A 27,896-nucleotide genomic window follows, 5' to 3' on the forward strand; every position below is an offset into this window, starting at 1 on the left:
ATTTGGAAAACTCTTCTTTCAAAACTAAAAGAACTAAATTTAAAATAACAAGGTACTTTCAGAGGCTAAACTCAACATGCCTGATGGCTTGACCTCTGGACCAACAGTAACAGTATGTGGTCACCTGTAAACAGTCACCTGTAAACAGTCACCTGTGGACAGTCACCTGGGATGGCTCCTATATCACACCTGATATCTTCACCTTGCCCTCTCACTCAGATGTTAAATAACTGGGACAGTCACGGACGTGTACAGATTTATATTTGCGCAGTTACCGCTCCGTTCAGACACACGAGCGCCGGCCGCCGCAGCAGCAGCAGCGCAGCTTTTGACGCTCCCCAACGTGTGTGTTATGAGACGTATTTTGTAAGGTGCCTCGGCTCGGCGTTGTGTTTGCGGAGCGGGCGGGTTACTCAACCTCTGAGCTGACAGGGACGTGAAAAACACAACTTCACCTCGGCTGATTTGAGAAGGCAGAACCGGCTGTGTGCTAGTGAGCTCACACTAGCAGACACACGATGTTTCCAGCTAGCAGATATTCAAGTAAAGGTACGTGTGCTGATAGCTTGTTAGCTAACATGCAGCGAGCTCGCTGAGCTGGACTTGGATAAAACTGCTACAGTTCAACTTCACCTGACCGACAGTTTGTCACCTGTCGCTACGAGGCTTGTGTGTTTATTACTAACAGATACAGAAGGTGGTGAACATTTCATATGTGTGCCTACGTTTGTTTTTATGCTTTCTACAGTGGTTAGCTTCTGCTACAACAGTCCAGCGGGCTCATTCATGCTAGCTAGCATCGAGCTAAAATGTAGGTTAAAGTTGAACCCAGATGTGGGTCACTCGAACAGTAACCTTGTCCTGGTTTATGTGTCCAGGCTCAGATTCACGTGAGTTAAATTGGTGTTGTTAGCAGTTTGTCATTGTTTTTAAAGCGAATACAATGTTTTTCTGTCTTAAAAAGATGTTTATTAGTAGCTCAGCTCAGCTTTTAGTTGTACATTCAACTCTTCTAGCTAGCATGATGCTAACTCACTGCTGCAGCTTTGCAGTGACAGCTGCTTTGCTTTTTCCCTACATTTGCTACTAATAATAGCTAACTATAACTAATTGTCCTGTGTCTGCTGAGTTGTTGCAGAAGTGTTCATGCTGTAGTTTGCCACTTTTCTTAATTGTTATGCTATTATTTGTTGTCATTTTGGTGTATTTCATGAATGTTTTATCATGTGAGAACCAGATCAGGCTGAACTGAACCAGTGTGCACACTATCTGTACAGTACTCAGCCACATGACACCCAGTTTGAACTGGTCTTAACTTGGAGCTGCACTCTCTCTGTCTCTTACAGCCCACAGGTGTATCAGAGCACTGAAGTCCATACAGACAGATCATGCTGCTCCTCAGCTGTACACAACACTACACAGACGGACGTGCTCGTCTGTGTCAACACCTCGCATCACAACACACTACACCATCCATCCTCGAGAGAAGGATCCAAGATGGGAAGGTAAGATGCCGAATTATCTGATAAAGTTCACCTTTAACTTAAAATACACCTTCGTTGAAATTACTAAATTTAGACACCTGAAGACAACTGAAAGTGTTAATAAAATAGATTGTTGGGTTGTTACAGGAAAGAGAGAACACACTGAGGATTTGTTGGCGCTCCAAGTTTGGAAAGGATTGATCTAAGCTTCTTAGTCCCTGAGTTTGAGCTTCAGTTTTTTGGTAGTGTGAAATCTGATCAGGCTTATAGCATTATTCCAAATTTAGAGTTCAAAGAATTTCTCCTTTGCAATTTAGTCGACGATGCTGTTGTCTTCTTTAGGTTGACCAACAGCGAACATGTGTCTCTTTGCCTTTTGAAAGTTTTGTACTTGATACTAATAATGTGAATAATTAGTAATTCGTACCTATACATTGAAACCATGATATTTTCTGAGATGGCTAACAGGCTGTGAAAATCTGTCACTGATTGTGAACTTGATCAGAATGCAGTTCGCTCCAGATGTTCAGTAAGTCTTTCCTGTGGTCCGTTCTCAGGCGTCGAAATGGAAAGATTTGCGGATGAGGCAGACGTGGTGATCGTAGGTGGGGGTCCTGCTGGACTCTCAGCAGCCATTCGTCTGAAGCAGCTCGCCAACGAACAAGAGAAGGAGCTGCGAGTGTGCCTGGTGGAGAAGGCCTCACAGATTGGAGCGCACATCTTGTCAGGAGCCTGTCTGGAGCCCACCGCCCTCAACGAGCTATTCCCTGATTGGAAGGAACGAGGGGTGAGTGTCTTCTTCGACATTTGGTCTTTGTGAGTTTGGTGTTTTGGATCGGTGAAGGATGCCCTTCCTTTAAACCACCAGGGTTGGTTACATCAGGTGCTCCGGGGTGTTGTGTGTTGTGCAGTATGTTATGTGACTGTTTTGTCTGTGATGCTATATATAACATGGTGACACATACTGTACATACTGGTATACAGTTCATTCATCACCTACTACTAAATGTAGCTCTGAGTATTAATGCAAAGTGTTATTTGGTGATAAGATTATACACACCGATTCTCATGAAGTCAAATTCTAAACGATGCCCTTTGTTCTCTCACCTCAGGCGCCCCTGAACACTCCGGTGACTGAAGATGTGTTCAGCATTTTAACAGAGAAATACAGAATTCCTGTCCCCATTTTACCAGGTAAAATCCTCTTTGATTGTAAAAAGTTGGCAGCCGTTCAAGTTCAGTCATGTGTAGGTGTAGAGAGGAAACTTGGTGTCAGCCAGATTATTTGATTGTTTGAATTCTAAACAGCATATAATCTCAAATGCATCATTTCCATAAATTTGATCTTTGGATTGAATTATGTGAACATACCTGTGATATTTACTGCTGCTGTCTGTAGGTCTGCCCATGGTGAATCATGGTAACTACATTGTGAGACTGGGGAACTTTGTGCGCTGGCTGGGCGAGCAGGCCGAGGAGCTCGGGGTGGAGCTGTATCCCGGCTACGCTGCAGCTGAGGTGAGACACGTTCTTCTTAAACACACATTTCTCAGGACTCTACAGTTGGATCGTATCTCAGATGCCTCTGGTCTTATTATGTTTCAGCTTAATGGTTGGACTGTGCTCCAACACTGGTCTGAGTTTGAGCAGTAAAGGAAAGTTTGTCTTTCTTCTGCTGAGAAATGAACATATAATTTCCCTAATGTTCCATTTTCATCCTGGATTAGACTTTAGACTTGACTTACAGACACACACGTATAAATGTTTCATTTTACGGCTGAATTATTCAGCTTTTCCACCAAAATTAGCGGGTCTACACAGTTAAAAAAAAAAAAAAAAAGAAAAGCCTATTTCCACTTCCCACAGGCGAGGCAGTCTGTGTGTGAGTTTCATCCGGAGCGTTATGTTGTACGTCACTGACAGAAACAGTTCTAACAGAGGAGAAAACATCAACAGACCCATTGTGAAAGAATCGTCTGTAAAACGGTGAATCACTTCTTTTCTGCGTCACAACCCTGTTACACCGTCATGATTTGAGCCATTCAATCCAACAACATTTGGAAACTCTAGATGAAAGTAGCCGCACACTAAACAGGAAGTTAGCCGGCTCAGTCGGTGATCCAAATATTTTCATAGTGGGAAGTCGAGCTTTGTTGACTTTAACAGCACTGAGCATCTTTAATGGAACGATCGGGGCTGCAGCTCCAACACTGTCCTGTAAAAGAACATCCCACATTCGTTATGTATTCACCCGCCAACAGCCGATGTTGATAATGTGTCATCACATGTGGCAGAATCTGTTTCTCCTGCAGAGCCAACTGAGCTGGTTGTAATGCAGAGTGTGCACATTCCCACTGCACACAAAAGCCTGATGTTAGTGGGTTTCAGTGGGTTTTTTGACCAGTGGAAACGGGTTATTAGTTCAGTGGCTCCAGGGATGAACTAATATGGGCCGATAATATTTTTACATTTCTGTTTTTGTTGTTATGTATTCTCCCTTTGTTGGTAAAGACACAAAGATGTCCTCTTCATTACAAAACAACTGAAGTGTTTTAAAAATGTTATACTCTTCTGTGAAGGAGCAAACTAATTAAATCGCACACATTTATAAAAAACCCTTAGAAACAACCTTCCTTCCATTAAAATTAAATGTCCCTCAGAGGCCTTGGTATCCTTCTCGACAACTACCTACTCAGTGAGATGAGTTTCTCAGTGCTTAGCCATGTTTTTCTACTTTGGGGTCACCTGAAATGTCTAGTAATTGATCAAAACAATTACTGATTTAAAAAAAAAAAAAAAGAATTATTAATTCTTATTAAAATTATGATTAAAAACACCACACACAATCTTAAACAACTGTATTCTATACTTTCACTTTTTCGAATATAAATAGAGTTCAAATGAAATGCAGCATGTAAAAATATCTGAGCTGGCACATCTTGATTGACGGCCGCGATCACGTGACTGCACAAGTGACGAGTGAGAACACAAACTTTCAGTCAGTTGGGAAAAACACCTGGCCCCGTAAAGACAGTTCCAACAGGAAGAGAAGCAGACACAAAGAAGACAGAGAGAATATGACCAAAGTTACCTTCAGTATAGATTTACCAGCGTCATTGAAAGCAACGAGGAGAAGCAGAAATGTCTGCCGAGAGGATGAAACCCAACAAGCTTAAAAGACATTTTGAGACAACACACGAAGAACACGTCGGCAAACCAAGATCTTTTTTTCGAAAAGAAATATGCCGAGCTGAATGATCTGCGAGTGTACTTCAAAAAGACTGTGACGGATGGTGAGCGGGCACTGAAGGCGTCTTTCTGAGGTGAGCTGTGTCATTGTTAAGGTTATGAAGACGCATACCATTGCTGAGACATCGAGAAGAAGCTCAAAATCTGAAGACAATTCCACTGTCTGATAACAGGGAAAAGAAGGATTTATGCGGTCGCTGATGACCAAGAGAGCTCGCTGACAGAAAAACTTTGCAGTTCCCCAGTTTACGCTCTTCAAATGGATGTTAGCACAGAAGGAAAGAATGCTTATGCTTTGACATTTGTTCGTTGCATGCAGGAGAATGTAATTCAACAGGATATTTTGTACTGCCTCCCTCTTCCTGAACATGAGACTGCCCAAGCAATGTACGATGTCCTTCACGATTTATATGGAGAACAACAGAATTCCCTGGAAGCGTATGGTGGGATTTAGCACAGACGGGGCTTCGACTATGGCAGGACGGCAAAGTGGTTTGCGGACACCCAGTGGAATCACTGCATGATTCACTGTGAACAACTGGCATCTAAAGAGCCGAGTGTGTCCATCAGGGATGCACTGCAGCATGGTCGTAACCATGGTGAACTACATCAATCCCCATCTCTGCACACACGTCTGTTTGAAAAACTATGTGCCGACACGGGCTCTGAATATGAAAACGTTTCACTCAGAGGCACGGTGGTTGTCGAGAGGTAACGTGTTGGAGCGTTTTTTCACAGTGAGAAACAAACTGTTGGCGTCTTCCATTGATGTGGGGAAAAAAAAAAAGATTTTGTTGTCTTTCTGTGTGACCAGCAGAAAATGTGCCCCCTTGCAAAACTGAACAAACTTGACACAAGCATGCAGCGGAAAATCACGAATGTCATGCAGATGAGTGATCGTATTGATGGATTCAGGGGGAAACTCCCATACTGGAGAGAGAGCCTGTCAAAGGCCAACTTCACCCCTCTCCCTCAGATGAGTCCATTTTTAAAAGACAACAGAATCGATGAGCGCTTCACATTAGATGTGCAGCCACAAGGAACACCTAGAAGAGCGCCTCGCTTATTCCCAGACGTGGATATGTCAAAGTTTGACTGGGTGATCGACCATTTCACTGTGATGCAGGTGCAGTGGACCTGCATGCCACCGCTGTTCAACAGCTGATTGAACTTTCATATGACAAAACACATCAGGTATTGCATTCATGAGTGGCAGTGGAGGATTTCTGGTTTGTAGAACTGTGTGCTCTGAAACAGTTGGTTGCTTTTGGAGGCACATACTTGTGTGCGGCTGGATTTAGTGCCCGTGTGTGTGTGTGTGTGTGTGTGTGTGTGTGTGTGAAGTATCGTTCCAGCCGGATGTTACAGCAGAGATGAGATGCGCTGCGTCTACTACAGCACCTGACTCTGAGAGGCTGCAGCGAGGTGTGCAGGCTCAGCCATCCCATTAAATGTGGTGAGCTGAGAGAGACAATAATGATAAAACATAAAAGAGATGACACACTGAAGCTGAAACAGAAGCACGGTCATACTCTCCATCTTTCAAATCGTCACTGTGGCCAGTTTAAGATGCTGCATGCTCGTTTTTCATAATTCATTGTTTAAGAGATTGTTTGCTGTACATGTTAATCCTGATCAGGGAAATTAAAATGTCACTTTGTGCACTAATCTGGCTACTCTGTATTTGCAACAGCATAACAAACATGACCAAAAACTAATTATAGAAAAAGAAAAAATGTCTCTGGGGTCGCCAGAAATTTGTGATGTCAAAATGGGGTCACGAGCCAAAAATGGACGGGAACAACTGGCTCAGCCCAACAACAACCTTTTCTCTGTTACATAAGTTAATGTAATTCAATGTAAAAGAGATCAGAAAGACGATAAAATATAGAATAAATCTTTTAGTTGCTGTGTTGTTCTCTTACTGGGCCGTTCTGGTTTATTTTCCTCCAGAATCGCCTCGATATGTCACACTGAGTGGACTGTGCCCTGTTCTGTCCTTTTATATAAGGGATTTAGGGAGGTCGTGGTGCAGGCTGTGGGATTGGACTCCATTAGACCAAAGCAATTGTCCACAGCTCTAATGCTCCTGCCTGTGTTGTTGTAACACTGTGGTCTGTGACGGCCTCAACCTCCTCCACTTCTGTTGCAAACCTCACGGCATGTTGCCAGAGTCATGAAGAGAGAAATGGAAGTATACGGCTGTGGTGCTGAGCCGGTGGCGCCGTACAACACATGTACCAGCACAAAATGAGTGCGATCAGACACTGACATCAGTGAATACAGGTGCAAAACAAACGTGCCTCTAAATGAGTTTGTTTAGTTGCTTTATTTAAACTTGTTAATGTTCCATCCCCGCGCCAAGCTTTAACCTTTTATCCATTTTTCTTCTGTCAAGGTTTTGTTTCACGAAGATGGAAGTGTGAAAGGAATTGCTACCAATGACGTCGGCATCGCCAAGGATGGCTCACCGAAGGTACTGTGAGTGTTTGATAATACAACTGAAAATTACAAATGCAGGCCATTCTTTTAAATGTGGGAATCACATATGAAGAGCTTTTCTTGGATACACCGAATCCTTTTAAAAGGATAGAAAGATGATTAAATCCGACAGGAACACACACACACACACACACACACTTGTGTTGAGGCATGTCCATTAACTGACCTTCTTTATCTTTAATGGATAGAATAAAGAAAGGAGTTTGAGTGTTGCTTCAGTGGTGCGGTCCCTGAAAAGTGCATCATCTTTTGAAAAGCTGTATTTTTTTCCTTTCAGTCTGATTATACCAAATGATGATGTCTTCTACAAAGAATGCAATTCAGTGACTGATGGAACCGAACTGCTCTGTTTGTGTTCCTCTCTTGCTTCAGGATGTTTTCGAGCGAGGGATGGAGCTGCATGCTAAAGTCACGTTGTTCGGGGAGGGCTGCCATGGCCACCTGGCCAAGCAGCTTTACAAGCAATTCAACCTGCGGGAGAACTGTGAACCCCAGACGTACGCTATCGGCCTGAAGGAGGTAAATAAAAAGTGCTGTGCACATCAACCTGCTGATGGAGAGAGTCTCTTATATATGTGACCTGGTGTGACTGATGATTCCAGGTGAGCAGAGTCAGTCCCGAGGAAACGTGTTTACAATCAGATGGAATTTCATGATTTGATTTAAGTCGCAGTAGAAAACTCAGATGCAACAACTCGCTCACGATCATGTTTATCTTATATCAACCTCTTCTGCAGCACAGTAACATTTTCATAGCAGAACTGAACTTGGCTGATAAATTCCCCTCTTTTCTTTTGTGTGTTTTGTGTGTTTTTTTTTCAAGGTTTGGACGATTGATGAGAAGAAGTGGAGGCCCGGCAGAGTGGAGCATTCTGTGGGCTGGCCCCTGAACCGGAACACGTATGGAGGATCCTTCCTGTATCATCTCAATGAAGGCGAGCCGCTCGTGGCCCTGGGCTTAGTGGTGAGTGAGGGAGCTTTGTGTTGGAGGTAAAACGGTACATGTATCCGTCCTGAAGCCTTCACTGCAGGATGTTCTTAAGTTTAGTATGCAGTGTGAGCCCAACCGTTACTGTCAGAATAGTCTATTTATGGCAAATAAATTCAAAAGTGTGAGTTTTAGCCCCGGGCTTATGTGCCGGTGCTGCTATTTGAACAGCATTATAGAAAAAAATCACAAAGATTAGTGTCGAGCTGGAGCATAGCATTGGTCAGCTGAAGCAGTTTATGTCTTAGAAACGCTTCAAACATGCTCATTTATGACAGCGTCACCCAAATTTGTCAGTTAGCGTAATAACGAGACAAAAACAGGCAGGACGGTGAGTGTTTCTCCTCGCAGCATCCAGGGAGCCTCTCGCTGCAGATCTGGTGTGTTCGCTCAAGCAGCAACTCATTCTGTAGAAGTGTTAATAGCTGAGATGTGTGAACAAAATTATGGCTATTAAGCTCCTGTTTTCAGAATAAATGGGGGGGGGTTAATTCCTCTTTTTGTTTATTTTCATCTTGTGCTGAAAGAATACTGAGTACATACTAAACTGTGATTTGTTTACTGTTACACCAAATACTTTGTACATTGTGATAATGATATAAGCAGATGTGACAGCAGGACGCCAGCCGGCAGCAACCGAGAGTGATTACAGCTTCAGATTGTCTTACAGGTGCTCCCGCTGCTATCAGCAGATTCTCTCGAGCTCTGACAGACTCGATGAGGGAATGTTGGCGAAATGCTTTCTCCTCTGATCGGTAATTGAGTTTAGCACTGAAGGCAACACACATCCAATGATTTGTCTCAAGGCAACTCCAGCTGAGTCCTGATTGACAGCTGTGGGATGGTTTGTGAATAAGTCAATCCCAGGTTTTAGGCACATGCTCTCTGGAGCAGGTCAGGGGGGGTTTATGTTGTAGCGTTCTGTCTATTCAGTCTAGTATCTTAGTTCCTGCCAGCATCCCCAGAACAGCAGGGGGCTTCCACTTCCATTTCATCAAACGTATATTAGCCAGGTGATTAGCAATACGAGGTTTTCACCTGGCATTTCGCCCAAAGTAATTTTCTTTGTCATTAGTGATTAAGTGACACCACCCGGAGCAATAATCACTCTGACAGCTTTACCTCCCTGACTGATGCCTTTGTTATCAGTGAACTTGGCCAGACTTCGAGCTCTGAAGAGTCTTGGGGGCTCCAAATTTCTCCTGTTTTCTTCGTCCAGCCCCTCAACAAATGCTGGTAAAATAAGCAGGCGGCTGATAAATTTGCTTCACTCGCCTTGCAATTTGGTCAGCTAACAGAAAAGTTGATTTTTCAACACTGATCACAAGGAAGGAGCAAAGAAGTCCTTCTGTTAAGCCACATGATGACACATTACTTCCTCCTTACTTCGTTTTAATGTGCTGTTGGTGACCAACAAGCAAGTTCTGGAGAAATTAAGAACAACAGAATCATGATTTAGATTCCTAATCTACAGAGAGGGGGACTCGGGTCATTGTGATTTAGACTCACCTGGACCTGAGTCACTGTGTTGATGATTTGTGACCCGGGACTCAACTCAGACTTGAACGTCAAAGATTTGTGACCTGACTTAAGACATGATGACTTGTATGACCAGTAGACTTGTCCAAAAGAATCCAAATACAGTCATTTTTCTAAGTAAAATCAGAAATTATTCAGACACCTTGTCTTCCCTCTTGTTGTCTTTGAATGACTCCTGTTAAACTAGTGGTTTCTTGGCACTCCAGGTCGGTCTGGACTACACCAACCCGTACCTGAGCCCCTTCAGGGAGTTCCAGCGCTGGAAACATCACCCCTCTGTAGCTCCGACCCTGGAGGGAGGCACCAGGATTGCATACGGAGCCCGGGCGCTGAACGAAGGAGGATTACAGGTATATGTGATAATAAACTAATAGAGGACTAAAGGTGTTTTTATTGTTTGTTTGTGAGAAGAAAACCGGTGCGTGTGACTCCATCACACCAGCCAGCAAATCCCTGCAGGGGCTGTTTAAAGTCAATCCTGCTTTCATGTTTAATTAAAACCATCAGCAGGATTCTAAATTTAGAATCTAATTTACTCAGCAAACATCAATGTTGTTACAGCTGAATGACAACAGACACAGTGTAGATATAATGTTCACTATTACTAACATTTATTATGGTTACTTTGATCGATCTGATCTGGTGCCTCATTTTAATCATTCTGATGATGGATAACAAGCGTTTATCTGCCGGATATGCAGGAAGATTTGCACGGGGGAAGGTAGCCACTTAGAAATGTTTCATTGTGAAGCATTAAATGAAATTAAGTTACAGCAGTAAGATGTTATCATAACTCTGTTTCTGGGTAGTTTAATGTTGGTGCATTCACATGCCTCATCTGGTAATGTCCAGCAGAATTATGGACTGCGTTTACGTGTGCGTTATTTTCCAGATTTTGATCAGACCAGAAACCTGAATAAGGTGTTTTTAAATGACACCTGAACAGCAGACTGACACTCAGTCCTGCGTCATTTTAATCTGTTAGAACTGTTCGATTTACTCAACAATAAGAATAGTATGAAAGCCCTGTGGAGTCAGTTAATAAAGATGCTGCAGCGGTGTTCAGCAGCTGTATCTGAAACCTGAATCATAACCAGGACACTCGTGCACATGTGAACACTGACATACAGAAAGCTCACCTGCTCAGGACACATTGCATTGAACAGATGTGATTAAAAGTGCAAGATCTCAGAAAGTAGAACACGAGAAAGTTAATAACGTGCGTGAACTTTGTCCTCTTTCTGTGCAGTCGATCCCAAAGCTGACTTTCCCCGGAGGGCTGCTCATTGGCTGCAGCCCCGGCTTCATGAACGTCCCAAAGATCAAAGGCACCCACACAGCGATGAAGAGCGGCATGCTCGCCGCCGAGGCCATTTTCTCCAAAGTCACAGCAGAGAGCGTGGACTCGGAGACGGCAGGTACAGAATTTAACACTCACTCATTATAATCACAGGAGCTCCAGTGGCTGTTTTATTATTCCAGCTACTTCACGAGGGGTCAGAGCTCAAGACGGTTTATTATTCAGGATGTAGATAAGATGATGTGACCACATCATGGAAATAATGATTTACCCCTGGAGTTACATAATCAATAAACACTGCAACAAGGCAGGGTCGCATCAGGTTGAATGATACCTGGAAGCTTTTGTCAGCTATAAAAGGTCAGTAGCTGAACGCTCTTTAGATGACTTTTAAAAACAACTGGGGAAATCTGAGCAGAGGTCCAAAGCAAATATGTGTATTGATTACAAAACTGCAATGTCAATATAATTGTCAATGGGAACAGCCTCAAGATAGATAGATGTACAGAAGAGGAACGCAGCTTGACAAAAATATGATCCGTCCTGTTGTTTACATCATTTTGTCAATTCTCTATAACATAAAGCTCAAAATAGGACTATTCAAATCAAAACCATCAGTGGACTAGAAAAGAAATCAGACTGATACATTCTTAAAGAGTTATTTCACCCAAGTTTCTGCGTTATTCCAAGACTGTCGGTGTTGTTGTCCACCTCGGTATGTTTGAATGAGTCTGTATGAATGTGAGTTTGTGTTCTTCCATCCTTTCTTTTCTTTTCTTGTAAATATTTGTGAGCAAGTTAGTTTACGGCAGCCGGTAGAGACAAAGTGAAGTAAGAATTCATTCAGCTGAAACCTTGTTTATCGCTGCACATGACAATGAAGCCTTTGAGTCCCTTGATATACTTTTAGTTTAGTGAAGATTTGAAGTAATCTGCCCCCCTAAAAAAAACTCTACCACTGCTCCAGTTTTATTTTTGTGAATGCAATGGAAAATTACAGCAACAGCAACTCAGAAACTGTCCTAGTTGATAAGGACAGTCCACAGACCCGGCTGTGAAATGTTTTTATGGGGATTATTTCTCCCACTAAAAAAAAGTTAACCTCTGTATTCTTGGAAATATACAGTCATTCTTTTATAAATCTTCCTCCAGCGGGGTCGGAATGTATCAAGGCTTTGTGCTACAAATGTGCAAGGTCACTGAAAATGCCGACTGAGAGCAGAAAATAAATTAAAATCCTTCAATTTATGTATTTTTAATCCTCCCAGGACTTCATGTACCTGAATACGCTGACAGCCTGAAGAATTCATGGGTGTGGAAAGAGTTGTACGCAGTTAGAAACATCAGGCCGTCCTTCCACAATTACTTCGGCCTGTATGGGGGGATGGTCTACACGGGGATCTTCTACTGGATCTTTAGAGGAAAAGAGCCCTGGACCTTGAAACATTGTGGTGAGTATCACGGAGCAGAATCACTGCACGGCTTGGTGAGCGTATGTTTTGATTTGTGTTTGTGTAAAAATGGAAATATCAGTGGAATGGAAGGTTTTTATCCTGACATGTCTCTACTGCTTCATTGTAAAGAATGAGATTCTTCTTTATACTGTTCATTTCAAAAAAACATGTGGTTGAAAACCTTGAGGGAAAAGAATATAGCATCAGCAAAAGTGAGCTGTCCGTGACCTTAGACCTGTGCAGTATGTAAGGGATAATGCCAGCGAGGTGATTATTGGGAATCGATGCATGATGTGGAGGCATGAACGGTTGCCTCTGCCAGTTATTAATAAAAGGGCATAATCCTGCTTGTACCATGGCGATTTTGCATATATTTTTGTGTGTTATGCAGTAAAGTTTTTCACATGCAGTTACTCGCAGTAGTTTCCCTGGAGACACCTGAGATGTTGACTGACAGCTGAAACAGTCATTGTAATCCTACGAGGTTTAGATAAGACTTAGCAGCGGGAAATAGTCTAGTTAAGAGGATGATGTGCTGAAGGAAAACTCTTTCTGTTGTAATAAATTCAATGCAAGAGACAAATCTGAATATTTTATTTCCAAGCGTTTAGCTGTTTGAAAACAGAAACAGGCGGTAGTTTATCGGTTTAGAGCAGTGAACAGGCAGCTGCACTGGAACTACCTCCGGAGTCCCAGAAGTGTCAGTATACCAAAGGTTAATTCACGCCTTCCAGCCAATCAGAGTCAAGTACTCACCCAGACCGTGGTGTAAGAGCACACAGCTTCTCAGCGTGGTTAGCTGCAGCACAATACCAGTGTTTTCTCTGGAGGTGAGGTGTGAGTTCATCTTATCTCAGCAGAGAAAATCAACATTTCATAACCGCTCATGCTCGCTCTGTCACAGGCCTTGATGCACACCAGCTGAAACCGGCCAAAGATTGTACACCGATTGAATATCCCAAGCCAGACGGCAAGATAAGCTTTGACCTGCTCTCGTCTGTGGCCCTGAGCGGCACCAACCACGAGGGGGACCAGCCCGCCCATCTGACCCTGAGGGATGACAGCGTCCCGGTTGGCCAGAACCTCGCCATATACGACGGGCCTGAACAACGTTTCTGCCCTGCAGGTAACATCATCATGGCCTCTGAAGAGCATCACCCACACAGCCTGTCAGGCTGCAGATAACACCTAATCGTTCTTCTCTTACCTCAGGAACAAAGTCCGATCTTTGTTTCCTTGTTTCAGTCGAAGCGTTTAGAGAGCAGCAGATTTTTTTAGGAGGCAGGGAGTTGAATTTACTATGATCCTGCATTATTCAAATTTAATCTAATTAGAGCTGAAACAATTAGTTGACGTGTAGAAAAACCTTTTTTTTTAATATATAATTAATTCATCAATCTTCAGGCATTTGTCAATCAAAAATGTCTCTTTCTCTGGTTCCAGCATCTCAGATGTGATGGGCCAATTGTTTGGTCTGTGAGATCTGGTCCAACGATGGACAGAAAGCTAAAGATAATCAAGGAAGCTCTCGGCAGATTAATCACTAATGGAGTATGTCATTAGTTGTGGCCCTTAAGCAAATGTAATTGCTGTAATTTACTTTAGACTTCATATTGTTATCTGTGCTAATTAAAACTCACACTTTGGTGTTCATACTAATGAGGTAAGGCTGAGATTGATGTCAGCTGCTTTTCTACTGTTGCTTATTTTTGCAGCTAGTTGTTTGAAGAATTAAACAAAATCACAGATTTTTGTGACATCGAGCAGAAACCTCAAATTTACAATGTTTCACTTTTGTCGATTGAATAATTCTCATTGTTTTCAGTTGAAGTTGTTTCGTACAACAAGTCGTAACAGTTAACATTCATCAATGTTCATCAGTATTTTTGTGTGAGCAGAAGAAAACATGACACCTTCAAATCTCTCTTGGTTGCCTAGACAACCATGTGGAGGAATTCAATCAATCTTTATTTATATTGGACATTTCAAACAAGTGATAGAAGACATTAGGAAAACAAAGATAACCCTAACCCGACAAACAACAAAGAAAAATTAGACTTAAGATTTTATTTTCATTTTTTGAAGAAGATTTTATTTCAAAAAATAAATATAACAACAATATTGATCATTCAGTTTGTTACCAGCAGATGAAAACTGCTGGTTATCAGATGTTGTTTATCTCGCCGAGTTCAGCAGATGGTTCAGGTTGTGTTGTTACTCCGAGCAAAACTTCACCACAGATTGATTTGGAGAAAATCCAAAAAGCCGAGACCAGAGTTTCAGACGCTCTCTGTGGTAAACAACCAAACATGGGTGAGGGAGAGAACACTTCCATTTCTGAAAGACTGACAAACACCCCGGTGGGAACCTGCTGGTGTTTGATGGAGAAGTGCTCCAGGGTCCAGTAGATTCCTCTTTGAATGACAGTCTAATTTTGAGCACAGTGTGACTGAAGATATATTACACTGGATTTTGACAGTTTCAATTAGAAAACAGAAAACGTTGACATGCCTCACATTTATTCTGCTCAGCCTGAACGTCTGCAAACTAAAGTCTCAAAAACTGCAAAGACAAAAAAAAAGGTTGCTGTAGAAATGCTTCCGATGACTTAGAGGGTGTTTACTGAAGGTCCCCAGATAAATAAGTAGAAAAAGTTGCACCTGAATTTTTGCCAAAGAAACAAACGGAAAAAACATTTGTCACGTAAGTCCACAAGAAATGTTTTTATCAGTACGAGCCAGGCAGACTTGGCTGTCGGAGCACATTGGTTGTGTATGTCTCTTTTTGAAACTGTGTGCCTTAGAATTTTCTTTAAACTTTGAAACTTACTGATGTGTGTTCAGTGACGTTGCCAATGTTGAGAAGCTACAGTTCTGGTCTTGGTGACCTGCAGCAGTGAGCCATGACAAAGAGCAGGGCTGATGGGATAAAACAGGACAGTCATTACCGCAGGAGCAGTGCACGCTGTCGCCGCCGGTCAGCAGGGTTAATGGTTTTATAATAAGTTATAGACTCAGAATTGTTGGCTGGCCGAGATCACAGCAACGTTTATCCAGAAAATTCTACCAGTGGCTAAAAGCAGCCGACAGTTGACAGCTGGATCCTCTTACAGTGATCACGTCTGTCCGGGTTAAATCCATCAATATAAGCTGTTTCCAGCTGGTGAAAGGTTCAGTTCTTCTCAACCCTCGCCTCATTAATCTGTCACAAAAGGCGTATAGTACGTCACCAACAGTTTACCGTGGTATCTTACTAAATATCACTGGTGATGTATGTAAAGACATCTACATATTCATCACCTCCGTACAGCTCCGTGTGATCCATTTCAGGTTTTTTAACCGCTTTGTTTACGCAGGAGACGATGTGAAGATTCAAGTCACGGTTAGACTTCCAGCTTAAGTGACATTCAAAATGTTGTGATGATTATCATCAAAATATGCTTAAAATTCTTTGAATTACACAACAACAAAAAAATACTGCAGTCGCTTCAACCGTTCAACTTTAAATCATCTCATCTTGGCTCCTCAGTCTGGACGTATGAACACATCCGACTCGGCTTGTTTTTGTGACGGACACAATGTGCGAGCCGAGCCTTCAGCCGGTGACGGGCTGAGGCAATTCAGACTAAATCAGGAACCCAATAATGGTCAGCGAGCTGCACGACCTCATCATGTCATTCATGGGAGATTATTCACAATTACCCCGGTAATGAAAAGTCACCACCAACAACTTTTCCATTACAATTCTCAATCATCCCGTTCCTGGTGACACTTTTACTAATGGATTTCTCTGAAAAACAAAACTCTCCATTTCTCAAAAAAATCAGCAACATATATATATATTTTTTTTCAACCCCAAAAAGTATCAAATTATCAAGTTCCAATAAAACGCCTGGACTTCCTCCCAGAGTCGATGTTACTGATCCACATTCACACAGCTCGGTCTACGAGCCGGTTCTAAATGTTAGATGCACTGAAAGTATTTTAGGTAACATTTCCATATTAATAAGTAAAAAATGACCACGACTTTATGTAGTTTGCTGAGTCGTTTACTGTTTTTTATTATGAAGTTAACGGTGCGTTTCATTTGATCCCCTGCAGCTACAACTTCCAGGAAACATGAGATGAAAAGTCGGGAAGTGAGAAAGGAAGTTGGCAAACGTGACAAAACATCACGTGAATAAAACTGTAAAACTGTACCGAGTCCGTGATGTTTCTGCTTGAGTCACGTCAGACAGATTTTCATCAGCAGTCCCATCATGCCATGCTACTTCAAAATTAATCCTGATCAGAAGCTTAAGTGGAACAAAATGAATATGTTCACAAAGTTAACTTACCAACTCTGCGTCTGTTTTCTAACTGGTGTACTGTTTGTCTGCTCCGACCCTCGCAGGTGTGTACGAGTACGTTCCCTTGGAAACTGGAGATGGGATGAGATTGCAGATTAACGCTCAAAACTGTGTCCACTGTAAGACCTGCGATATCAAGGACCCGAGCCAAAACATCAACTGGGTGGTGCCTGAAGGCGGCGGCGGACCGGCCTACAACGGCATGTGAACGTCTTGTTTGTTTTTCTACTGTTTGTCTTGAAAGAAAACCGTAAAGAGTCGAGACATTCAGGGCGACAGTACCTGAGTAACAAACGTGCCTGAGTATGGATCTGAAAATAACTGCTAGCTGCTTTTTGAGGGCGATTAAAAAATACAATGTGCAAAAAGCAAGAATATTAGGAAAAGTGCATATCGTCATAGAAATGTATTCTTGATGTAACCAGTGGGTAGGAGGTGTAACATGTGGCACAGGGTTATGAAACCCATGCAAAAATCCATATTCTTCCTGAGGAGGCAAAGTCTCGACCCGCCTGATCGGCTCCTATCTGTTCCCTTCATCAGGTCAGTTCCTGCACTGCAGGAGTTTGGACCTGATTTTCCCTTCGGCGATGATTTTTAGAGATCAGTGATTAAGAGCCTCAGATCAGAGGCACACCGGCGCTCACTCCCGTGTTTGATGATGGCCATGTGTGAACTGTTTAAAGTAGCTGGCTGATGCCTGCCGGATGTCCAGCAGGCTTAATATGTGGCTGAGCTGCAGACGGGTCAGGGAGTCGGGAACTCGCTGCAGCCCAGGAGAGACGCTGCTCGTCCTCCCGTCCCTCTGCTCTGCTGTCATCCACAGGAAAGTTCACGTCAGGCCCAATTTTCTGTTTGAGCCCGACTCGGACTCCACCGCTGTTTTCTTTCTGGGCTCCTTCATATGACAAATTGCCCAATACAGACAGACAGATCACTCAGTATAACTTCCCACTATATGTTCTTGAGAGCATTATGTCAATCAATGACCAAATTTGACACAAACCCAGATATCAACTCTAAATTTGAGCTGTCGGGTCCAGATCTGTTCAGGTCGGGTATCCACGGTGTTATCTGCAGCAGCTCCCTGAACTTATCACACACCTATTTGTCTGGAATGGCACAATAATAAACGTGAAGTATTCTGACAGACACTACAGACTTTAGTGTTGGTCAGAATACTTTCCAAGTTTTTCAGTAACTAAAGTTCCTGCTGAATACGAGCAGCCAGTTTTTTTTTTTTTCAAATCAGAAACTTTTACATCTTGCGCCGAGTCCCCCGTCGCTCACCGACTGTGAGACCACCAGATACAAGAGAGAAAGTTGTGTTAGGGAACAGGACAGCGATCCGATGACGTACAGAGTGAGAATGGTTTGAGTTTAGTCGGGTGGGTCGTGCCTTTGCTATCCTCGGGAAAACGAAAAGTCAAACGCAGGACCATACTGAGCTGCTGTTAAAAGCAGAAGTCAGTTTGTAGTTTTTACATCACTGCTCTTACATCCACAACACGGGCATTTATAAAAGTGGCTCTTATTTGTGTGTTTAAAAAAGTATTTTACAAACTGTAATAGTTAATATATTTCCTTCACAATCATCAGGAACTGAACGAACAAGCTGTTCTCAAATCGAGGTTTATTTCAGCGTTATTGCAGGTATACAGTTTAATGACAGCATTTGATCTGCACAGTATTGTACATAACATTAGATGATGGTATCACATTAATGAATAAAGAACACTTGACTGTTATCCTGTTGTCAACCTCTGTATAAAACATAAATAAACAAATGGATGTTCTGTATGTGGTGGAGCAAAGTGTAGAAAAGTCCTAACCATGAAACGATACAACACACGCGACTTGGTTTGCTGAACAACTTCAAAATGAGAGAGGACGGACCAGTGTTACCCCAGTCAGACTACCACTCAAAACAACTCATTACAGTAAAGACACTTGTCAGAATTAAGACAGTTATTCCCTCACACACAATACACACAGTGAGAAATGTGCTGGTTGGAGAAACAAACAAAGGACCTGCCAACTGATAATACTGCACATGTTCTCCTGGTTACAGCCTCCTCATCTGAGTGTGCCGCCTCCCGTGTAGATTTAACTTCAGTTGTTTATCACTGTTATTAACAATTGCATAATTAGGAGAACATTTTGGCATAGATCTTCTTCTCTTTCTCCTTCTCCTCCTGGATTTTCAGCTGCACTCTCTTCATCTCATTGATGATAGCTGTCGAATGGGGGGAAAAAAAAACACTCTGAATTAGCTCAACGTGTGAATCAAATGCAATTATGTCGACGATGCGTGCCGGGTTTTGTCTGACTTTCTCCATACTTAAATTCCACTTTAAAGACCGCCTGCTGCTGAAAGCACAGGGTGGAGCTCTTATCGCCTCGCCAGCAGCCAATAAACGGCTGCTTAAAATATCAAAAGAACCAATTAACACTGACAAAAACCAGAGCCAGAACCCATCCAGAACACTCAAGGTTTCACATTCTGAGGGTGTATATGACTTATGAAATGTTACCCTGAACACCCAGTGGTGGTGCGGTGACAAAACACATCATGAAAATAACTTTGAAACACGGTCGAAGGGGGCTCTCTCTGTTCAGAATGTCACAGTGTGCACTTTGATCAGTATGACAGAATGAATTAGCCATTTTTGAGAGACACGTGGTAAAATGCCTTAATACACCAGGAACCAGATAGCGACAGTCACTGAATAATTCTCTCATTAGTCACACTTTAAGTACTCAGATAAAAGTGTCAGCTGTGTAAAAAATTGGGACAGAAACTTAAACCATAATATCCTGTCCAGCCCCGGGCAGCAGATTTCATCGACTTGTAGCTAAAGGGGAGTTATAGCTGTACAACGGAGACAGCTGAAGTGATGGTGGCTGGAAAGTAATCACCGTTTAGGAAGCTGACGTGGCCACTTCTCTGCTATATTCTTACACCTGAAAGCCTCCCCTCTAGTCAGGACATGTGTTTTCCTTCCTGCGCTCACCGGTGGATGTCTGAGCGCCGCTGTGTTGACTGATGTACGTGCAGAGTTTGACACATTTATTGCAGCGGTGTGAATAATTTGTGACATCACAAATCGTTAGGAGGCCAATCCTGGTCCAATAATCAGCAGACTCTAATTAAATGTGGAGACTTGCACATACTGTTCAGTTATATAGTGTCAAAGGAAGCCCTGAGGGGCAAGTGAGGACATTTATTTCTTGTGACGATCCATTTATTAAGTGTTTAAATTAGTTTCCTGTGCAGTGTTTACGGTTGAGAACTGGTGAAAAAAGATTTCGCCAGGCTAAACTCTGAGTTCCGTCATGTTATCTTTCTTTTTTTCACCCATCTGTGGAAACGTGGCTTTTTTCCCCAGGAGAATTTTTGTCTTTTTTACGAGTGAAACCAAGTGAATCATCCAACCAGCATCCGGTCGCTGAAATATAAAAAGCAAACACTTGATGAGCTGCACAACAACAAAAAAAATCTCCTGTCCAAACAGTATTTCACTTGGTTTCACCATGACAAAAAAGAACCCCTCCTACAAGAAACCTTTTGTTCACCAGTTCATGCACGCGTGAGAAAACAAAATTGATCACTTAAAAAAAAAAAACAAACCTCTTCACTTGCCCTTCAGGGCTTCTGTACTTTATAGATAAACTGAGGGATCAGTATTGTTGATCAGTGTGCATCCTGAGCAGGATATTGATGTTTTGGTTGCATGCAGCTCGTGCAGAACTCAGTCTGGGTCAGTAAAATGACTGCAGAATGTTCTGGAGGATTAACACTCACACTGAGCAAAACTACAGCAGCTGCTGTTCATCAAACATTCACCAACAATCTTCAAGACTTCTTACCACTGATTGACACCACAGATAATGTGGAGTTATAGTCAACAGCAGTGAGAACAGAGACGTGACCTCATTTCAGGTCTGACTGCAGAGTATGGACTGTGACTACGCGTGTTCTCTATATGAAACCCTAAAGTAACCAAACAAGGCAAAGAGTCATGAAACCCAAGAGATCGTCGTCGTCCTGCAGCGACTCTGAACAGCAGATTGTTTCTCAGTTCCTCCATGAAGTTCAATCAGGGGGATCAACAAACAACTTGTGCTCCTGCAGTCCTTGATAGATTTTCTTCATGCGCTTGCATGCCAAGTTCGAATTATGCATGTGAATATGCATGAAATGTTCAAATAAATAAACTGTATATGCAAATGTGTGAGATGAAGGAAATGATGTGCTGTATATTTTGGCTTGAAGTGAAGTCAGAGCAAACTGAAAACCATGACGACGGTTTCCTACCTTTGTCTTCTGGAGTGATTTCCTGAGCTTTCTTCAGATCAGTCTGAAAAGTGAAAACATATCGGGTGAGTTGAGCTGATATTTGACTTGTCCAAATACTGAACATCTCCACATGCACCTGGATTTTATGTGATCTGAACCAGAGCAGGACAGAAACTTTTCTCAGTCTTTAATATCTACCATGGCTTTGCTGTACTCCTTTAACCCCTGCCAGGCCTGGGACCTCCGGAAAAGTGCCTTAGTGTTCACTTTGTTCATCTCTAGAGCCTGTAAGACACGAGAAACACACACACACACGTTCAGTTTTCTGAAAGTCGTCAATGTTCTTTTGTGTCTTTGTCTTTCAACTTGTAACTGCCTTCTTTAGAGAACAGTAAAAGGACATAATTCAAACTGCTTCAGCACACAGAAGCAACATCATTAACAAAATATAATAAAAAGTACAGAGAGAAAGACAGTAAAGTAAAAGTACACGGCCCTGTTAACAGTCATTCTGCACATGGCTTTGTATGACAGTGTGTTCCTGGAAATGATAAAAAGCGTATTCTTGCAAGAGTGAGGTAAAAAAAAAAAAAAAAACACATTCCTTTCAGCCACGGAGGAATTCCAATTCTTTTATGTCCATTTTTTTCAAAAAATCCCCCCAAAACACGCGTTCAACCAAGAATCTGGGATCTTAAATTGTACAAAAGATGCACTTTTAAAAAACGACTTTCAGAAGACATTTTTTTTTTGTTCACTCAGTTTCAGACATGAACAAAAACATGTTTTTCTTCCAGAGTTCAGTCGCTCATTCAGTTGCCCAGTTTTCCCCCAAAATGAACCCATTTTTCAAAGTTTTTTTTTTTTTTACTGCAAAGCTTTTATGATGATGCCGTTTATGACTAGAGTCTATAACTCTGCATTATCCTCCGTTTGATTCTAAGTCAGACCAGAATTTAAAAATTGATCACGCTGTATTGAAGAAGCGATAAAGACCATAAACTCGTCAGCAAAGTGTTCACTGAGGTAATAAATTAAGTGAGAAGTAGGATCATTCTGTCATTTGTTAACATCACTCGGCCCCCTGCTGGACATTAGAAAGAAGACAGTTTAAATGCACTTCTGCACTGGCTTTACTTTTCATACCCAGAAGCTCCATATTTAATAGTTACTGCATGTAAACCTCAGCAGTCGAGTACAGAAGCATTATGTTAACTACGTCTTTGTATAAATATGAAGAGGACAGTTTGAATTCATAAACCTCAAACATTCTGTAACATACAACCAACACTGCCACGTGTACCTCATTGCAGCTCTCCAGAGCTTCCTGCCACAGCTGCATCTTCAGCTTACAGGCCGCCGTGTTGAGGAGGCAGCTGAAGGCTGTGGGCTCCAGCTTCCTCGTCACCTCCTCGTCAAACTCATCTCCACCCACCTCCAAGTACCTGCGCAACAAAGAGGCTCACTGTTGGCGACGGAACAGGATCCTGATGAGCAGAAGGTCTTAAGGATCCAGTATTTATTCACACGCAGACGTTACCTGAGGGCTTTGCTGTATTTGTTGGCCGCAGCGTTCCAGTCCTGCTTCTTAAAGAGATTATTTCCGATGTTCTTCACGTCCTCAGCAACAGACAGAACTTTATCAACCTGGAGGCAAACACAGGTGAACATCACTTCAGTCCCACCTCCTTCAGACATGACTGCTCGCATGGAAAATTAAACATAACTGAAGAGGTTTGGTTTTTTTCCCCAAGTCTGATCATTTGGTGCCACACAGTTCTTTTCTTTTGTTGGGGTGGCAAAATATGGAGTTCACACTGAAAGAATTTACTATTAATCCATCGATTGATATACTGAAAGGAAGTAAGTGAGCTGACCTAATCTAATAGCAGACTTTAGATGTGTTTGTGTCAGTTAATGCTTAGAAGCAGGAGCAGGAGCTCCTACAGTGGGAGCTGAGCCGGCTGCACTGGCCCTCCATATTCAGACCGGCATGTCTGCAGAGGAATTAAAATTGAGTCGTGGGGGAGGTGGAGGTGTGAAACTGGGAGTTGGACTTGGAGGTGGGGGCCATGCATCTAAGGTTGAAGGCTCTTGAGATGGAGCGACCACAGTCACCCTCCCAGACGCTCCAGGGCAGCTTTGATGTTCGCAGGCACATTGCATTAGTTCCACCATTCAGAGAGTCTGAACTAACTCATATTTCAATGCGTTTGAACACATCGCCGCTACGTTTCAGTGGCCAAAAACTGCGTGTTAAGGAGCATATTTGAACACGTCATGTTTAAATTAAGATTGTCCAAACTTTCAAGACTTTGTGCAACACAGAGACAGAACACGAGAACGTGAGAGTAAAATTAATTGTTCATTCAGTCAGACAGGCTGTAAACAAAAAGCTTGGTCATTCTGTCAAATCTAATTGATATGGAGATAAAAAGGGAAGCGAGCAGACTGAAAATATTCAGAATAATCCATCATCGCTCGTTTTGGGGACAAGCCCTTGAATTATTTAAGAAGCAGTTACACTCTCCTCTAGTGTTTGCTATTCACAACACGTCCTGGATCCTGATATTGGAATTGATATCGATCTCATCTGACTCTGGATGAGACGACATGCGGGCACATTTCCCAAAAAAACAGAGTGCTCCATCAGCGCAGTCTGATGCTATCTGCCAGTCCTTGAAGTTCAAAGTCCTCAACGATACTCACATCTTTAAAGTCGATGTCGGAGTCCTCGGGGAAGTCTGGGTGGGTGTCCCCTGATCCGTCGTCTGGTGCCGAGCCCCAGCTGTCCCCGTCCGTATGCTCTCCACAGTCTGCTATGACACACGGCTGCAGACACGGACCGTAACACAAACTTTAGACTGATGTGTGTAAATTATAGCTCAGAAACGTCTCACAGCTCAGATTAATCCATCCCTCATGAATGTGTCATGTTAACCAACAGTGTCGCTGAACAGTGCGTTCTATGGGTTTTCTTTTCCAATTTTGCAAACGTGTCAAGGAGGAAAAATTACTGTTCAAAAGAAACTGTATTCATTAATAATCATAAATCATATTTGCACCAGGTGTCAGATAACAACAGGGTTGTCCTGAACCAACTCCACCAGAATTCTGAGCTTTTCCAAGATAAAACAAGATAAAAACTAAAATCTGTCTGACGTTCGGCCCGGTGAGAGATTTCATCATTTGTGTGAGCGTTCGAATGACGTGTCGCCAGTTATTTTTAAATGGATTTGGTTGAAGATTGTCACGAACAAGAAACCTGAGGATGATATGCAACATGTTTTCATTTAAATAATTGTTGCTGAATGTTTTACAGTAATCAAAAACATGTTTTTTTTTTTATTATTTGAACAAATAATTTTTAATAATCAAACAAACATTCTTTTCCCCTCCAGTTTTCCCTTTTCGTGCAACTCAGTTTTAATTTCTGAGAGCCACATATCAGAAAAACCCACCTCAATATATTTTCCCATGAAGGATTATTTTCATTTCATTGAATCCTTTTGATGTGCAAGATTTATAAATCATTTCAAAAATATGAAAAATTAAAGCCGTTTTATTCGTCCGTTTCAATCCACGACATTTCTCGTAGCGTTTCAGGATATTGTCTTTACACATATTGATAAGGTTTCATTTCACTTCTCTCTAACAACATAAGCATAATTCAAGTTTAACCGAGATGATGCAAGTTTTAATTTTCTGTACAAAGATGTTTTGGTCTAAACATGGAAGAAAAGTAAAAAGCACCAGTGAACTCCAGGAAGCAGCACCAGTGGAACAGGGATCATTAAGAGCTACACAGACACCTGTAAGTTTCCCCGTATGTCACATCATAAATGTTTAGTTATGAACCGAACTGGAATATTAGCTGAAACATTTACCTTTACAGGCGCGTCCTCGTTGGTGTCAACAGCCTCCAGCATTTTTACGATTCCCATCCCTTTTAACACTTGACCAAAGACGACGTGCTTCTCATCCAGGTGTGGCGTGGGGACGGTGGTGATGAAGAACTGAGAGCCGTTGGTGTTCGGCCCGGCGTTGGCCATGCTGAGCAGACCCACTTTGTCATGCTACAAGAAGAGGGAAACATAGTATAGACAAAAAATGGCACCTCTAGCACACAGAAAGTGTAGATGAGAAGATTCCAATGTTACTCAAAAACAAGACAACTTATTGCCTTTTTAAACAAGCACAGCAGAGCGTCGGAGTACTAAGAGAATAATGTCAAAGAGTTCAGTACACTGAGACATGCTGGAGGAGGAACAAGTCAGTTTCTTTCATACAGCCACAAATACTAACTGAATACTAAGACAGGTGACATGATGGCCGACTAAACTCCTTGAATACATTCCAGAGGTGAACACATGATGATGGGGAATCGACTGTTACCTTGTAGTGGAAGTTTTCATCCTCAAACTTCTCCCCGTAGATGCTCTCACCTCCGGTGCCATTATGGTTGGAGAAGTCGCCTCCCTGGATCATGAACTTCTTGATAACTGCCAAAAACAAATTTACAGCCTCATTACTTTGCAGATGAACCAGCAAGAATATCAGCAGGAACTTAAGCTCCCCAATTAAAAGGTAAATAACAAAAGCCCAATTAGTTTATTTAAATCCAATTAGTTACTCTGCATTTCTAACAGTATGCTGTATTTACTCAGGTCATTCGTCTTCTGACATGCCCACCTGACTGTGCAGGTTATACTGGGTGATGTCGTGTCTGTCCAGTTGCATGACAGTAAAGGTGGAGTTCTGTCTCCTGTTTCGCCTGATATGCATACGGATGACCTGCCAAAGTAACTGAATAGCGGTGCTGTTGGAAACTAATTAATCATCTTCGGTATGCTGATGAGCTTGGATTGTTTTGTTGTTGTCCGTCGTTGTGTCTTGGCATTGTGCCTGTCAGCTGTTTGTGTCCTCTGGCGCTCCTGCATGTGAGGCTCTTCTAAGACATGTGATGTGATGTGTTGCTCGGCTGAGTCTGAGAACAGCATCAATCAACGTTTTAACTGGCCTGAAGGAAAACTGCTCTTCAGGCTTAGCATGGCTCGCTCATCCTGGCTTAGAAAACACGGGTGACACTGTCTATATATGAGCAGTTTTTTTTTTGGTTTTTTCTTTAAATTTGAAGAATGAATTGTTGTAGTTTTATTTTTTGCTCTTTTTATTGCTAAGGGCACTTTCTGTGAGTCTGAAAAAAAGTTTGAATTGAAATGGCACCTTTTTAATTGTACAGTTTTCATTCAGTCAAGGTTTCCATTACAGATATCCACCGTATTTGTAGGAAGTCGTCTCTCAGATGTTTGATCAGGTGCAGCACAGGACGGTTTTTGTTCTTTTTGAGGTCCCAACTTAAAATTCTTTAATTGGAGGTTAAATCCTGACCTGTAATGAACCTAATCAATCTTTATATATAAGTCTTGCATGTAGTTATTTTTGCCACAGATTTTGATGAACTGGCACTTTACAAAGATGGCATTTTTAACTACAGCTTCTCCTGGATGGCTTTCAGCTATTCGTGTGTGTGTGTGTGTGTGTGTGTGTGTGTGTGTGTGTGTGTGTGTGTGTGTGCTAAAACTTAAAAGGTGTGCTTCCAAACTGAATTATCACATTTAAGATTATTTGCAGATGTAACGGCTGTTTACTTCTGTGGAACGGGCATCCTTTGAAGTGCAGAGGCTTCCCAGTCGATGTTCCAGTGCCTTTCTCTCCGGTGCACAGTGCCCGGAAGTTTTCAGCGGTCTTGGGGGTGATATCAGCAAACAGCTCGAAAACTATTCGGCCGGCTATGGACAGAAAACAAATCAACGTCACGTTCCTGCACAGGTTCACTCAGGTTCTAGGTTAACTACCTCCACTGTGGTCTGTGTGAGACAGTCTGGACCTATCCAGACATTATGACCATGTTGTGGGTCATTGTTGTTATCTTTGGCCAGATATAGTGGAGCAGGATACTGAAGTATTCAGGGAGCACTGAGAATAACCTGACAGCTTCATCTGCTCCACCACACAGGCCTTCTCACGCTGCAGTACAACATCACGTCTCCTTTGTGCTTCTAACGTGTTCACTGCAGCCACTTCAATAATACATGAACCACTCCAGACATTATCAAGTGACCTACATATGGCTCACAGTGATTAGCCACAGTGATTACAACAGTGTGACAGCCAGCTAACGCTGAGGCTTAATTCTGACTACACAACACAACCACACGTGGTTCGTGCAGCTCAGGGCGGCAGAGCAGCTCTCCACTGAAACATTCACCTGACGAGAAGCTAGCTCGCGTTTAGCATTAGCACGCTTCCGATGTCAACGTTTAACTGCCCGTCTACTCTGTGAGATGTAACTGCTCTGGATGCTGCTATGCTAAGTCAGTGAGTCAGTTTCTGGAAGTCACTAGAATGAGCCATGATTGTGCTAAGCTAACAAAGCTAGCGGTTGAACTGACCGTTAAAAGGCTGCAAGCTAACTTTAAAATCAAGATGTTCTGACCTCTTTGTCCAGCAACGTCTACATCGAAGAACACGCGGGGGTTTTCAGGGTTTGCAGGTTTGTCAGACGGTGTTGGGTGAGACATTTTAGGTACAAGGCGATTTAAGACACTTGTTTCGGCTAACCTTGCTAAACCCGGCCGGTGTGGAGAGCAGAGGAAGATCCACGAAGAAGAACGAGGTCATTCACTTCCGTTAGTCAAATTTCAAAATAAAAGTGCGCGGCTCAGAAGT

General features: G+C 42.5%; 2 protein-coding genes across 4 annotated transcripts; one reads left to right on the forward strand and one right to left on the reverse strand.

The window, feature by feature from the left end:
* Positions 1 to 269: 269 nt before the first annotated feature.
* etfdh (electron transfer flavoprotein dehydrogenase) lies at positions 270 to 18,612 on the forward strand. 2 transcript variants are annotated; one of them, XM_037077767.1, is made up of 13 exons: positions 275 to 549; positions 1,347 to 1,505; positions 2,042 to 2,271; positions 2,597 to 2,678; positions 2,884 to 3,002; positions 7,132 to 7,209; positions 7,608 to 7,754; positions 8,059 to 8,199; positions 9,969 to 10,112; positions 11,012 to 11,180; positions 12,331 to 12,513; positions 13,421 to 13,642; positions 16,909 to 18,612. In XM_037077767.1, the coding sequence occupies exons 1-13, from the start codon at positions 519 to 521 to the stop codon at positions 17,070 to 17,072; spliced, it is 1,869 nt and encodes a 622-aa protein (XP_036933662.1). In that variant the 5' UTR covers positions 275 to 518; the 3' UTR covers positions 17,073 to 18,612. The 2 variants fall into 2 exon arrangements, with proteins under 2 accessions (XP_036933663.1, XP_036933662.1); XM_037077768.1 differs by lacking the exons at positions 13,421 to 13,642; positions 16,909 to 18,612 and adding an exon at positions 13,128 to 13,169 and having other exon boundaries at positions 270 to 549; positions 12,331 to 12,548.
* On the reverse strand, positions 18,481 to 27,857 carry ppid (peptidylprolyl isomerase D). 2 transcript variants are annotated; one of them, XM_037077771.1, is made up of 10 exons: positions 27,664 to 27,856; positions 26,816 to 26,956; positions 25,560 to 25,666; positions 25,052 to 25,240; positions 23,874 to 23,996; positions 22,705 to 22,811; positions 22,468 to 22,609; positions 21,363 to 21,449; positions 21,183 to 21,225; positions 18,481 to 19,100 (listed from the first exon to the last, which is right to left on the reverse strand). In XM_037077771.1, exons 1-10 carry the CDS (start codon positions 27,746 to 27,748, stop codon positions 19,012 to 19,014), a joined length of 1,113 nt encoding a protein of 370 aa, XP_036933666.1. In that variant the 5' UTR covers positions 27,749 to 27,856; the 3' UTR covers positions 18,481 to 19,011. The 2 variants fall into 2 exon arrangements, with proteins under 2 accessions (XP_036933666.1, XP_036933664.1); XM_037077769.1 differs by lacking the exon at positions 18,481 to 19,100 and adding an exon at positions 19,531 to 20,313 and having other exon boundaries at positions 27,664 to 27,857.
* Between the last annotated feature and the right edge of the window lie 39 nt (positions 27,858 to 27,896).

The sequence above is a fragment of the Acanthopagrus latus genome, chromosome 18, assembly GCF_904848185.1.
Source record: "Acanthopagrus latus isolate v.2019 chromosome 18, fAcaLat1.1, whole genome shotgun sequence".
Lineage (NCBI taxonomy): Eukaryota > Metazoa > Chordata > Actinopteri > Spariformes > Sparidae > Acanthopagrus > Acanthopagrus latus.

What these genes read in the sequence shown, in the direction of transcription:
- etfdh (XM_037077767.1), top strand. Translation starts at nt 519, where the DNA reads ATGTTTCCAGCTAGCAGATATTCAAGTAAAG. An exon ending in GAAGGATCCAAGATGGGAAG is followed by an intron (nt 1,506 to 2,041) that starts GTAAGATGCCGA and finishes GTCCGTTCTCAG; the next exon opens with GCGTCGAAATGGAAAGATTT. An exon ending in CCGGCTACGCTGCAGCTGAG is followed by an intron (nt 3,003 to 7,131) that starts GTGAGACACGTT and finishes TCTTCTGTCAAG; the next exon opens with GTTTTGTTTCACGAAGATGG.
- ppid (XM_037077769.1), bottom strand. Translation starts at nt 27,748, where the DNA reads ATGTCTCACCCAACACCGTCTGACAAACCTGCAAACCCTGAAAACCCC. An exon ending in ATGAAAACTTCCACTACAAG is followed by an intron (nt 25,241 to 25,559) that starts GTAACAGTCGAT and finishes CTCTTCTTGTAG; the next exon opens with CATGACAAAGTGGGTCTGCT. An exon ending in CCGACATCGACTTTAAAGAT is followed by an intron (nt 22,812 to 23,873) that starts GTGAGTATCGTT and finishes GTTTGCCTCCAG; the next exon opens with GTTGATAAAGTTCTGTCTGT.